Source organism: Dromiciops gliroides, chromosome 4, assembly GCF_019393635.1.
Source record: "Dromiciops gliroides isolate mDroGli1 chromosome 4, mDroGli1.pri, whole genome shotgun sequence".
Lineage (NCBI taxonomy): Eukaryota > Metazoa > Chordata > Mammalia > Microbiotheria > Microbiotheriidae > Dromiciops > Dromiciops gliroides.
In genome coordinates this window covers 225,420,303-225,435,274 of record NC_057864.1, presented here as the reverse complement: position 1 = coordinate 225,435,274, position 14,972 = coordinate 225,420,303, and the positions used below count along the sequence as shown (strand labels likewise).

The following is a 14,972-nucleotide window of genomic DNA, read 5'->3' as shown; positions in this document are numbered from 1 at the left end:
AAATGCTAACTCCAGTCTTTTTACCTTTTTAAATATTACCTATTGCCAAGTTAATCTTTCTTAGGATTAAATTTAATCATGCCACTGCCCTTTCTAAAAACTGCTAATGGTTCCCTTGATGAGTATAAACATAAGCAAAGGCTTGGAAAGAATATAGTTTTTGTGAAGAGTAAGGAGACCAGCTGGGTCAGAGCATATCGGATATTACTCTCCAACAGAGCTACCGACCAGTCCTCACCTGTCCCAATCCCTTGCCTTTACTCTGCCTAGAGCATGCTCTCAGCCTCATGCTGCTTTCTGTCAAAATCCTCCTCGTTCTGCATGGTTCAGATGATATTTTACTAAATCAATGTAGCCTTTCCTAAGCTTATCCCAGTAGGAAGCAAGTTCTCCTGCCTCTGCATTCCCACAGCACCCTGTCTCTATCTTTGTTACTTTAGCTTGCATTATCATAATATTGGTGTACATCATATTTCCTATTAGACTATAAAACCTTTCAAGGGCAGTGACTTACAAAATCTAGAAAATTCTTCACACTTAATTAACATTTAATAAATATTGTTGAACAAAATGAATACAAATTTCTTTTGAAGTCAACCTTCTGATGCAATGAAGAAAAAAACAGACAAACCCTTTTTACTATATTAATCAATAAAAGTCACCAGATTAGGATGCCGTTAATGGAGCATGATAGACATTTTTAGTCTAAATTTTCAGTTCAAATTATTTTCTATGGGAGACAATACCAAGAATACCAAAGACTCTTATCCAAAGGTAATACAACCCTCTCCACTGTCTAAAGGTCAGTCCTTTAAAGATGATGTTACATTTAGAGATGCAGAACTTTCAATATATTAAAACTATCAACAGAACTTTTTCTGGCTTTAATTTTAAATAAAATATTTTATGGTATTCATGACAGATTATATATAATAGAAATATTAATTTTAACAAATTAATTATTTCCCCCTTTCACTAAGTTTTTATAACTGCATAAATACAATTCTTAGAAAATAGTCAAAATACGTGGCCTCCCTCTTTTGCTTTTTCATTTGAGTGAACCTGGCCTTTTTCTTGTCCATTGTGATCATCATACTCACATGCTGGGTTAATCTCACCTTATATCAGATACCTTGCAGAACTAAACTATTTTATGCTTTATTGGAGGGCCAGTGATGCAATTATAGCTATGTGTCTATATAAAAATAAGCTTATAACTGTATCTTCACGTTGGCCTATTAAGGCTAATTAAGGATTAATTTGGGGGATTCTAGTTTCTAGACCAGGGAATCTTAAAACTTGAGGAATTTTAGAGATAATACTGTCAAACTCTGTTATATTACAGATAAGGAAACTGAATGTGAGGGAGGTCAAATAACTTGCCCAATTAGTGGCAGAGACAGGACTAAAATCAAGTGCCCTGATCCAATGCTCTTTTTACCATACCATGCAGCCTTCTCATATTAGAGAAGATTAAATAGAAGATTTTTATTAAGTTCAATACTTTAAAAAAGTTTCTAAGAAATAGACATGAAATGACATGCTAGATCTCTGCTCCCAGTCAAGGATTAAACATATACTGTAGGAGATGGGGGAAAAAAATCTAATTATATATTGGTGCTCCAATCAGTTTCCACTTCTAACAGGAACATAAGACCATGTACCTTGTAGTCCATCTGCTCAGAACAGTTAAACACATACACCATGATACCCAATGCTCGGCCCAGGTCCTTGGTAGTCTCAGTTTTGCCAGTGCCTGCAGGTCCTGCTGGAGCCCCACTCATGGTCAGATGCAGAGACTGGGTAAGGGTGATATAACATCTACCAAGAAACAAGGAAGGTCAGAGTCAGAATGAATATGAGGTGAAGGGAATGGGGTCAGGATGTGAAATCAGAGGAGTTTTGCTGCCACAGCTGTGTTCTGGGGACACAGTTTGTTGATACCATTAGCAAACAGGGAATTTCAGTGATTCTGGAAGCTTTCTCTGTAAACAAAGACACCTCTTTTGGGAAGAGAAATTGCCTTTGCTTGTTCTCCCACGATTTGTTTTAAATGGTTGGTGATGGAAGAAACAGGTATCAAACCAGATTCTTAACTTTCAAAAGTAGGATTTTTATTTACACTTGGCTCAAGCTAAAATGGACTTACCAGATCAATAGAACAATATTCTGAAGCTAGTTGATTTTATTACTTTGAAAAAACAGCAATAATGGCAAAAATAACATACTTTAAAAAGAAAGAACATCTTCAGATACCAGACATAAAACCAGAGTTGGGTAGACTTTGGAAGGCACCTTGCCTAATCTCAAATCCAGGAAGGAATCCCTTAAGATAATATCTAGCAAGTCCAGTGATAGGAAGCTCACGCTCACTAGCACACAAGGTAGCCCATTTCACTGACAATGTTAATTATTAGAAATTCTTTTCTTATGTAAAACCTTTCATTTTATAGTCGATTCTCATCCCTCCAAAGGAATTTCTGGCATTAGGCCAGAGAGTAGAGAACAAGTGGTGACAGAAACTGATGCCACACAGCAATAGGAGATGGTTTTTGTAGCAAATTAAATGTTTCAAGATTTCAAGATGTGGTGATTACCATGCCCCAGATCAAGTCACTGAGTCTATTCATCCTGTTCTGCAATATGTAAACCAAGGCTAGCATTAGTCAGACATCCCTGCTAATGAAAGGACAACATAAACTGGGAAAAGGATAACCTCCATGAGTCACAGTTTGTAATGGATTCTGTGTTCCTATACAAATTAGTGTCTTTGGTTTTGAAGTGGTTGTCTCTTAGACTATGAGCAGGGAGCTCAAAATCACATATGACTAAAAAGTATGTCCTGACTTGCATTATGACCAGCTCTAAGTTGGACATTGCTTGTCCAAGATAGGTGGAAATCCTAGTCAACTAAGAGTTCAGTGTGCACGACAGGGTATGGAAGACTAATGTTAATGTGAATCTTCTGTCTCACAGGTCATGTGATCTTGAAGCTAAGGTGATTCCATAAGAATGAATCGAATTTGTGATGTGCAAGTAGATGGACCTTTGTCACAAGGTTATCATAGCTGAGAATCTGGGACTTCCACCACTATCCTTGTTTATAAACTTTGTTTCACTGAACCAATGATCTTTGCCATAATTGTACTTCAGTGACTGGCAGTGGGAGCAATTGCTACAAGAAGTGATACAAGCTAAGAAGTAAAGGTAGGATATTTGGAGACTCAAACTAAATTCCCTAGAGAACATCTTCCTCTTGATAAAACAGAAGAAGCTGCAACTATGCAATGGAGTTCTTTCTACACCACAACATGATCTCTTGAATGGTACAAGAAAGCTACTAATACTAGCCAGGACATTTCACTCTATGTCTGTGACAACCTTATGTAAGCATTATTGATGACTTTGGACACATTGGTCAAGAAAGTACATTTGAGATCATAAGAAACAGATGTTCCTGATCCCCAGTGGTAGCAGATATCTATTAGAAATGTAAGACTATTGCCTCATATGCTCAAAGGAAAGTATTATCAATTCATCACCAACTGGGAAAATATAAACACAAGCAAACCTTTGTAGTATGTATATATATATATATATATATATATATATATATATATATATATATACATATACATACTAAAGTCCATATATATGCACTTTATTTCTGGAAGAAGACATTAAGAATATAAGCTGCATTCTAGTGGTGACTGATGATTTTACCTAGTATGCAAAGGTCTACCCAACCAGAGAGTTCCTACAGTGAATAAGGTACAGTGGGAAAATTTTTTTCTGTTGATGACTTTCCTACCAGGATCCAGTATGATCAAAAAGTTGAGAATGTGAAAAAAAAAATTGGTCTTGATGGTAACTGAGAACAAGGACATCTCTTGGTTCAGCGAAAGGAAGACTATTGTCTAGCTATAGTTTCAGCTCAGAAGGCTCTGATATGCCTCAAGCAACAGTATTAGCTTGAATTTTTGTCAAGATCTTCAATAAGGTGATGAAATTTTGCTAAGGAAAGCCATTCCATTTCAAAGACTGGGCAACTTGTCTGTTTAGAATATGGTCTTGGAAAATGGCTGAAGTCACTTCCAAGGTCAAGTAACTAACAAAATGGAGGACTAGACATTTCCTCTGATCCTTACAATCACCTGAACCTTTTTTTTTTTGCAGGGCAATGAGGATTAAGTAACTTGCCCACGGTCACATAGCTAGTAAGTGTTACGTTTCTGAGGCTGGATTTGAACTCAGGTCCTCCTGAATCCAGGGCCAGTACTTTATCCACTGTGCTACCTAGCTGCCCCCAATTTGAACCTTTCTAAAGGAGGTCTTATGCACAAGAGATAAAATAGTTTCAGCTGTCCCAGAGTTTAGGACACCAAGAATCCATAATAGGTAAAAACTCAATGAACTAACAACAAAGAAGGGTGATAATTCCTAACCCCCTAAAACACTCACTCAGCATACCCTCTCTTGATGCCCACCACACTCTTGCAGCAGGGTTGCACAAGCTAACTCATGAGTTTACAACAGAATAATACTTTACATGCTTCCCTTTTACCCTCATGCTCCCAGTACCATGGAAATAGCAGTATGTCAGTGTTCTAAACCACAACAGAGTTAACCTGAGAAATAAGGAAGAACAGGAAATGGAGTAGGGATATATATATATATATGTGGTACTTTATTATACCTGAGAAAAGAAACTCCAGATGGAGGCAGTTCGATCTCCACAGAAGTCACTTGAGGCAGAGATTGAGGCCAGTAAATCATGAATTGCCCAGCATGGGATGAGGTTAATACAGGCTTGAGGTCTATTTCCCAGGGGAAACTCACCCAAAGGGGAAAGAGTTAGAAAGTGAGCAACAGAAGAGTGTAAGGGGGAAAAAGATTGAATGGGGGGGGGGCACATGCAGGGAAGAGGAAGGGAATTTCACAATCTTCCATCACTTCAGTCTGGGAAAAGTGAGTTCACTTAAAGCAAGAGCTGCAAAGGATTTGTTTCACCAACATTTTGAAGTTTACAAGTTTATACACCATCTCCAGTATCTCTTTAATTAAAAGAAAAAAGCAAGAAGAAAAAAAGAACAGAGGCCCAATTTCATGGCCACATTGGACCCAATGTGGGATTATTGGGGAGATTAAGGAACAGGCCCATCCAGAGTCTTAGAGCAGCTTTTAGTCCCTTGATCACAGCCAGGCAGAAAAAATGATATGCTTTGGACATTTAGTGCCTTTAATAAGTGTTCTCCAGTCCAGAAACAGTCAGAATACCTCCTCATTCTCTGAATCAGAGAGTGCTCGCCTTCCTTTCCAGAAGCAGGCTCCTCTGTCTCTTCCAAATGGACTGGCAGCAGACAGAATGTGCTGCCCAGGCTCTGAGGATGGACCTCTCATTGGCCAGAATGTTGGCAGAATGAAAAATCCACAAGTTTAGTGATAGATGTTCATGCTTGCTTTTGTCAGAAGCCAAACATGGATGAGGAGACAGCAGAATCCAAAGATTGACCTGCTTGTCCTAGCTCAGGAGTAGTGAGACCAGGACTCTCTCAGTGGCTGATGTCCCATATGGAAGTAAGCTTGGTGGTGTGCACTGGGAAGAACATAATAAACTGGGGCCTTGATCTAATGGCATTAGAAGATATTCCTTTTATACCTTATTCCTTGATAAATACTCTTCAATGCAGTGACACGAGTCTTAAATGTTCCATAAACAAGATACTTTACTTCTCGGCTCTGGGCATTTTCGCTGGCTGTCCCCCATGCCAAGAATGCTCTCTGTTCTCGGTTCTAACTACTGACGTCCTTGGCTTCCTATTAAATCCCAACTAAAATTTCAGTTTCTACAGGAAGCTTTTCCCAATCTTTTTTAATTCCACTAAAAAGAATCTCCATCGAAATGTACCAGACAAGTAGTTACCGAGCCTCTGCCTAAAGACATCCAGAGAGGGAAAATTTTTCTGAGGCAGCCTGTTCCACTTTTGGATAACTCTATCACTAGGAAGATTTTCCTGACATTAATTTCAAATTTGCATTTTTTCTATCTACTATTCCCTTTTCTGCCCTCTTGGGCAAAAAGAACAAGTCTACTCCTTCCACATGACAGTATTTCAGTTACTTCAACACAGTTATTACCTCCCCACCTAAATCTTCTCTTTCCTAGATTATACATCTCCAGTTCCTACGCCATACCTAGGTAGACTGGAACAAAATTTATGGAGCAAATTATTTTGTAGTCCTATATTCTTCCTCAGTCAAGAAAGGCTTACAGATTTTGCTTTTGAGAGAAAAGAGAAATCTGGTACTCACCGGTCTGTCAGAGGGGTAATCACCAGGCGGGGTGTGTTACCCAGGTACTCATAGGAGTACAGGAATTCAGCATCACAAATGTTAGCAAAGCAGTGTTTCTTCGCATCATCCCACCGATGGCGCAGCTGGGACAGCCAGAGAAAAGCCTGGGTGCTTTCTACCTGTAGAAAGCAACAGAGCAACTAATAGAGGCTTATGGTTGTAATGAGAAAACAACTAGCACTTTGGGCACACAGAGCATAGAACTTAGATTTATAGAGTTGGAGGCAATGTTAGTTGGAGGCAATGTTAGTTGGACTAACCTCATTTGACAGATGAGGAAAACAAGTCTCAGTGTTGTGAAGTGCCTTGCCCAACATCACAAAGTGATCTAGTTCTAGGGCCTAAAATGTAGCCTTTTTTTACCTAGCTTAACAAATAGTTAGCTCCCACATTCCCAGGTACCCAAGGTGACTGAAGCCAACCTTCTGAGAGATCATCTTGGCCACTACATCCCGAGCATGGACATCAATGGTACAGATGGTCATGATTTTTTGTCTGTCGCCCTTGGACAACTGGCCAATTAGCATGGTGATCAGGGTGTTAAGCTGAGTGACTTGTTTCTTGTAATACTCCTTCATGGCACTTTCATACCCTTCTTCTAGCCTGGCAAAGGCAATGCCCACCTCAGTGGTCCACCAGATCTGGGTGCAGGTCAAGGCCACCTGTAGTGTAAAAAATCATTTGGGTGAGTTGATTAAAATTCCAAATCCTTAGATAAGCTCTCTACCAAATAATACCTAGGGTGTTACAAATCCTTCTCTTGACTATTTGAGTCTATGCCACTATATTGAGCACTTGGTGAACTGGACTACTTCAATAATAAGAAGAAAAGTAGTCTTAGCTCCTAGGAAGCTTATAGCTTAGGTAAGATGACACATAGACATGCTCTAGCCAGTTACTTGACTTCAAAAACTATTTTACTGATCCTAAGGTCAGTTGCTCTCTTGGAATATTATATAGTTATATTGTTAAATCCTATTATGTGGTACTTTATTTCAATAAGCCACAATTTTTTTTCCTGCCTGTGAATGCCAATATAATAATAATATCTAACTTTATGCAATAATTGTATTTCTTTGAAGTAAGTCTGAGGTGACTCTTTTGTCATGTAAAATACTTTTGTAATAGAAATAGCCACCACCAATTTATCTTTTTTGTCAATTAATATTTTGTACAATGAATTTTGTATGTTTTGTTAAAGCAGAGCCAAAGTCAGAAAACAAAACTATTCCAGAAGTATGGAAAATCAGAGCAACTAGCTCTGAAGAGACTGAGAAATGTATTTAGAGGGGGGAAAAGTGAGATGGTTCTGATGCCTGAGGAATAAATATACCTGAGGTTAATCTATAAATAATTATAAATCATTATAAATCTATAAATAAGCCCATAATCTCCTCCCTCTCCATTCCCTGTTCCCCATCACCAAGCAAAGCAGGGATAGTAAGACTACTAAGTTTGAGTTTACCATGCACACTCTCCACACTTATATACTGCTTATGTTAATTCTTTTTCCTCTCAAGACTAACCCTATTCCTTTAACTTGATTTCACTTGTTAGGGGACACAAAATGTGATTTGTCTCATCCATGCCTAGGCACTATGGCCTTGTCAACATCAAGTGGAATTTATCCAGAGGCAGCTACAACAGATTTGAATATGAATATGTCCCATCTATTTTCTCTTTGACTTACAGAACATTTCCATCTTATTGTAATGTGGGAATAGGAATAAAGATAGCCCTTGGTCTTCCAAAATGACAGCCCAAGCTTGGCTATGACCTATAGTTAATGTGTGTCTGGGTTCTTCTCCCTTCTAAAAAATTACTTTGTTTATTTGGAACATCTCTCAGTTATGGTCTGACAAATACCCCAATGCTGCAAGGATGAAAATAGGGGAAACCCACTTTTGAAACCATAATGAGGGAAACAGTTGGAGAAAATTTCCAGGCACAGAAGGGCCCCTGTAAGGGAAATACCTGAGCAGGGTAATCAAAGAGCCACTGTTCCCTAGGTTTCTCTTCATAGGCAGTGACACCTTCTGTCATTTCATGTCTCACGGTGGCCCTCATGTGATTGAGCACATGATTTAACCAGATTTCAACCTGAAAAGAATTCAAGATCAGAGATAGCTTCTATGTGCTGAGGTGGTTGTGATTATCATGAAATAACTGGGAGAGGAGTGGTTGGTAAGAAAGGAATCTATTAGGAGATTTCCAGAGAAAAGAATGCTTTAGCAACATTTATTCATCACTTTACCATCTTTCTTTTGAGGGTATATTTTTAGTTTAAGGAAGTACAAGGGGATCCAGTTCAGCTTCCATTTATCTTTGGGGTAAGAACCCAAATTAGGAAATTCAGGGATTTAGGCACATTGGAGCTGGCCCTGGAAATCCCAGTTTTATAGATTTAAGAACTAGGCAGAACCTTGGAGACCATCCAGTCCAATACCTTTATTTTGAAGATGAAGGAAATTAGACCCAATGTACTTAAGTTTGGTTTTGGCTCAAAGGAGTTAATGGCACACATCAATAAAATGTGTCTTCTATCACACCTCTCACAGTAACTTATAGCTTTCAACTGCATTGAGCCATTTAGCATATGGGATAGAAAATTGTTAAAGGGAAATAAAGGGTCTAAATAAGTCTTTGATTTTGAAATAATTATGGGATAGAAAAGTTAGAATGGAGGAACAAATGGTAGTATGCTAAGAATGAATGAAAAAATTTATTAAGGGGTTGCTATGTGCTGGGTACTGTGCTAAGTATTATGATTAGAAAAATAAAAGCAAGGACAGTCCCTGCTGTGAAAGAACTTACATTTAAATGGGGGAACACTCATAGGAGAATGGTAGCCAAGGAGGATATTTTGGTTTGGGAAGTTACAAGGGAGTTAAAATGGTGTGCTTCTGTTGACTCTAAGTTGATTGAGATCTCTGCCCTTGATTGGATGGAACCAAATTGAATTAGTTCTCTGTCAAGTGAGTCCTGGGTTTTGTACCAAATGTATATGTTTTATTTATTTCTTTGGTTGTATTTTTAATTGTGTGGTTTTCAAGAATGGAAATTACTCCAAGGTAATGAGAGAATTTTTTTTTCTATTTCACTAATAATCAATTATTAAATTAGAATTAAAACTTTTTCTATTTCTTAATTCAGAGACAAGCCCCTATAAATTAGTCTCTGAATGACATTGATGATAGATGAGATTGCCTAAATCTTTTGAGAACATGCTCCTCAATCTTGGGCAGGTCCACATCCAAATAGAAGACCTCACTTCTGTTTAGAGTGTAAACAGAATCTAATTTAGATGAATTCTAGCCACAAAGCATTAAGCCCATGTCCTTGTGCCCCTCCAATGGAATTTAAGGTAAACCAGCTCACAAAGGACAAAAACAACCAGAGTGGTCTGGTTGGATTCCTTTGTCTAGATTGCTAGAGGTGGCTGAGTCTCATGATCAAGCTACATTTCTAGCACTTTCAGTCCACTTCCTCATTTGAAAGTCTACCACCCTTCATTAATTAATCACCAATCAATATTGATTTTCACCTGTCAGGGGTATCCACTTTTCTGAAGATAGTTAATCATTCTGTGATCTCCATTGTTTTGTCTTTGGTTACTGAGAGACTACTGACCATCAATTTATTGATTATCAGGTGGTTTAATTTATAAATTGATTATTAATTATCCATAAACTCTGTCAGAAGAAGTCCAGATGAGCTTGTAAGATCTGAGCATCTTATCAGGCTACAATCAATCTATCTATTCCAAAAATGTCTTGGGGAATTCACGCTTTCAGTGGCTACAGAATTTTGATAAATATATTCATATACCGAGAAGCAGAATTGTTTTGGAATTATAGAATTATAGTAATTCCCAACTAGACATGTAATAATGTAACAGCGCCTTGCACCATACTATATGTCCCGATTAAATCTATGTGAAAAATTATGGTCTACAATCAAGTCTAACTATAGAAAAACAAAGTGTTCATCAAAGGCACACAATATCCAATGTGATATCTGGTTTCATGATGAGAAATTAAAGAATATGTATCAAAAATCTTGTGAACATAATGCCAAATCATGTAAAACAAGTGATTTCAGGAAAAGGAAAACATCTTGCATATTAAAAATCTTTTTTAAGATGTAAAAAGTTTTAATATTTGTTATATAAATCAAAATTATATAATATGTATCAATATTGTAAAAAATCAATAAATTTTTCATCAATAATCAAAGTTAAATCAATAATTTTACTTTGCCCTGGTAAACTTGCACACTTCTCTATATCAGTAGAAGAAAGAACCAAAAAAGGATTTGTGGGAAGCTCATTCAAATTGAATCTAAATGTTAAATTTGAGATTCTAAGCCATGGATTATGGGCACTTAAGCTGTAACTTATTGAGAGAATAGTATTTGGTATTATTCTAATAATAACACTTTTAAATATAGCATTTTAGGTACTTGATTCAGAATAACTTTAAAATAGGAGTACATGCAAGTATTATTAATCCCATTTCAATGAGGCTCAGAGAGGGTGAGTGAATTGACCATGACCTCACAGATAGTAAAAATCAGAAAAAAAAATGATCTGAACTCATGTTCTGATTGTGCTTTTTCCACTCTATTAGGGTAACTTTAGGTAGGGATTCCTTCTCATGTGGTTGGAAAAGGCCTGTAGGAGGCCATAATTATAAATTAGGAAACATAAAAGAAATTGGAGATCAGAATCATTGAAAGACCTCGGGCTCTTCAACAGGGGGAGAAGCTTACTGTATTTTAAGAAAAGAGTGTGTATGCATAGGGTTTTGGATATTTTCCTTCTCAGGGAATTTCAGTTCCACCTTTGGTTGAGAAGGCAGAGCACCAGGAGCAGGTAAACCTCCCCCAAAGGTCACTTGGATATTAACAGTATACCCAATTCATAAGGAAAGTAAAGTGAAAGAGAGTCTGTGCACATGTTAATTGGCTTGTGGGCAGGCAAAGGAAACATTTTCTATTCAGGAGGAGTGAAGCAGATCCTAATTTTAAAATAACAGCAGCTTACTTTGCCCAGGGAGTATACCTAGATCTAAGTAGCAAGCCAGAGGAAACAATTGGTCAGGCTCCTCAGTAAAATGAGAGTGACCAAAAATGAAGCCAAATAAGCTCATGGATTCTTCATTTTATGGTGAGGTTTAAGGAAATGACTTAGAAGCAAACTACATCATCTACATCCTTCCTTTAGTCCAAGTCCTACCTCGGTACATGTAAGATTATTGGGCTCATTCTTGATACAAAAAGAAGATCATTGTAGGAGTTTTGAGGACTAGGTGTAGTTTGGGATAAACCTGCCGCCATTGTGATTATAACTCAAAGGAACATGCACTCAAATAAGTAAGTTCTAGAAGCAAATAATTGCTAGTGTTTTTGCCACTTTATTGGACTATGCAGGGAGAAAAAGTCTTTAAGTCTTCCTAAGAGAGTGATAACTGCTTACATTGCAGCAGTAGAATGAAAGGCAGCTTAGAGGTTGAGTATCTGGGGCTGTTATAGCCCTATGATCAGTGTTGCCTGTGCAATGATGGGACATAAAGGCATGGAAGGCTTCCCAGCATTCTAGAAGATCTTAAAGGGATAAGTGTCCCTTAAAGAGTGGAAGTATCCCAGGAGAAGGGATTTTTTTTTTTTCTGGGGGATGAAGAATATTTGCTATTAGATAAGAGTATCCCTGGATGAGATGGATAGAGAGCCAGGCCTAAAATCAGTAAGACCTGAATTCAGATGTAGCCTCAGATGCTTACTAGCTGACTCTGGGGGCCATTTCCAGTTGTCCTGATATTATCTTTTTTTTTTTTTTTTGGTAGGGTAATGAGGATTAAGTGACTTGCCCAGGGTCACACACCTAGTAAGTGTCAAGTGTCTGAGGTCAAATTTGAACTCAGGTCCTCCTGAACCAGGGCTGGTGTTTTATCCACTATACCATTTAGCTGCTCCTGATGTTATATCTTGCCACTGGACCCAGATGACTTTGGAGGAAAGAATGAGGCTGGTGACTTTGCATAGGTCTTCCTCACTTAAATCTAATTCATTGAAAGTCATGACATCACCTCCTTGATGTCATAGTCCTCTTTGAGAATGAAGGACAAATAACAACAAGAGTTATGTGACCCTAGACAAGTAATTTAACCCGTTTACCTCAGTTTCCTCATCTGTAAAATGGGGATAACAATAGTACCTACTACCCAGAGTTGTTGTGAGGATCAAATGAGATAATAATTATAAAGTACTTTAGCACAGTGCCTGCCACATAGTAAGTGCTATATAAATGCTATGATTTATTGTGCTATTTATTATTTATTATTATACTAAAATTTATATATTAAAATATTATATCATTATATATTATATCAAACATTATTATGTTTATTATTTAAAGTGGTACTATTATTTTGGAGCCCCTACTGGGACAGATAATCTAAAGTGGTTTGTCCTAATATTACTAATCATTAATAATTTGTACATTCTTATCTTACTGATTTGAGTTGGATGCTTTTTAAAAATTCCTTTTCACATGTGAATAGTTCTTCGGGACATAAAGAGATGTAAATTTGTGAATAACATCCACCATTCAAGTGGTCATTCAAGTGATTTGAGTCAAATGAAGTTGAAAATTTATGGGAAAGGTATTTATGGCTTTTAACATGTTTTTTGGAGTGAATAGAGGGAAAAGTAGGTAACAGTTCTGCCCCTCTTATAAATGTCCACTATCGAGGTTGATAAAAATCATCTTAGAACTTAGTACCCCTCTTAGAACACCTGCAAAAGGAGAAGGTGGGAGGGGAGGGAGGATATTTAGGAAAATAAGTGCTTTTTTTCTTTACCTGGCCACTACAGTCACAAGGCTCACTGAAATTTACATACTCCCCCTCCTTACTATACATGCCAAGGCTTTTCTTTGTAGGTTTTTGGCTGGAATCCACCTGGAATTTCATCCTAGCCATACTGTCAAACAGCTTGGAAAGATGGCGCTGAACCTACAAAAGAAATCATACAAAAGTTGAGAGCATGTCAACAAGGATAATTATCAGCTTAAAAATTACCCAATGAAAACCTATCACTGGTTAGATAGATACTGTGATATATATACAACAAAAAAGAGATAAAAGATACAGTTTTATCCTTTGAAAAGTTATAATCTAGCTGTTGCAGTGAAAAGGGAAAGATCATAGGGGAAGAAGAGCATGGAAATGGGAATGATAGTGATGTGTGGGACAATAGTCAGGTCAGTGCTAGGCATGTGACAAACAATAGGGATGTGGCCAGTATGCCACTGCCAAAAAAAAAGTCATTCACTCACTTTTGTGAGACAAACTAGCTTTCATCAGTACCTCACGCTTCTTTTTCTCTGAAGTATTTTCCTGTGTTTGCTCCATATAGAACTCTACTTTGGCTTTGGACTTTATTCTCTAGGTTCAGTATACAATTTTCTGACACCCTCTGGACCACTATCTTTATGGATTCACAGGTTTGACCTTATCATGGTATTCTTTTTTTGATTTTTTTTGTGTTTTGTTATTGTGGGTTTTTTTTTTCTTTTCAGATCCTCCTGAATCTAGGGCCAGTGCTTTATCCACTGTGCCACCTAGGTGCACCCTTATCATGGTATTCTGTTTGTTTTTCTGTTGTTGTTTTAATGTTTAATGCTATCTTTTGTTTTCATGTCATCTTCATTTCCAAATATATCTTTCATCCCTCCTTGGATCTCTGGATTTCATCTTCTGTCCTTGTATCTGAGTGCTTGATGTCCTGATAGCTTTTCTATGTCAGGTAAATAAAGCCTCACCACCCAGGACAAAGAATCTCATATCCAGGGTTGGGATCCTGGAATACAGCAACAAGCTGAATAAAGGTTGGTAGATCTCATTGAACACATCATGCACCTCATGAAAAGATATCTCTTTTTGTACTGATAGCAACACCATCCTTCCAGTCATACAGGTTTAGAGCCTTGGAATCATGTTCTTCGCTCTCCATCAACCTCCCATGTTCTATCAGTCACTGATTTTTTTACTGATTTTCCCTTTACCAATTCTCTAGCATGCACCTCTTATTTCCACTCATGATATCCCTATCCTAAATCAAGCTTTCATCATCTCTCACTTGGACTATTACAACAGCCTCCTAATTGGGCACTCAGACTCTAAGCTTTTCCTTCTCTAATCCAGCTGCTAAATGACATCCCTAAAATACATTTTATTCTATCGCCTGACTAAAAATATTTTAATGTATTCGTATTACATTATAATAAAATACAAACTACCCAACTTGGCATTTAGAATTCTACATAATCTAGCTTCCACCTACCTTTTCTGTCTTATTGTACATTACTCCCCTTCACAGATTCTCCATAACAAACTGGCCTACTTCCGAAAGCACAATATTCTATCCTATACCTCCTTGTTTTTGCACAAGTAGTCCTTTGTAGATTCTGCATCCTTCAAAGTGCAGTTCAGCTATCACTTCCTACACAAGAAGACCTTTCCTCACACTCCCAATTCCCAGTAATCTTTATCTCTTCAAATTACTTTATTGTATTGTGTATATTACTTGGGTATATTTTATTATCTCCACTGGTAGAA

The 14,972-nt window shown here is 37.5% G+C and overlaps 1 protein-coding gene across 1 annotated transcript in view; it reads right to left on the bottom strand.

Moving 5' to 3' along the window:
• DNAH9 (dynein axonemal heavy chain 9) overlaps positions 1 to 14,972 on the bottom strand; it is a 455,137-nt gene that overhangs the window by 280,395 nt on the left and 159,770 nt on the right. Inside the window, exons 23-27 of the mRNA XM_044002519.1 lie at positions 13,215 to 13,367; positions 8,329 to 8,454; positions 6,777 to 7,016; positions 6,313 to 6,473; positions 1,665 to 1,821 (exon numbers count right to left, since the gene is read on the bottom strand). Of these exons, the coding sequence (XP_043858454.1) occupies positions 1,665 to 1,821; positions 6,313 to 6,473; positions 6,777 to 7,016; positions 8,329 to 8,454; positions 13,215 to 13,367 (837 nt within the window). The remainder of the gene's footprint in view (positions 1 to 1,664; positions 1,822 to 6,312; positions 6,474 to 6,776; positions 7,017 to 8,328; positions 8,455 to 13,214; positions 13,368 to 14,972) is intronic.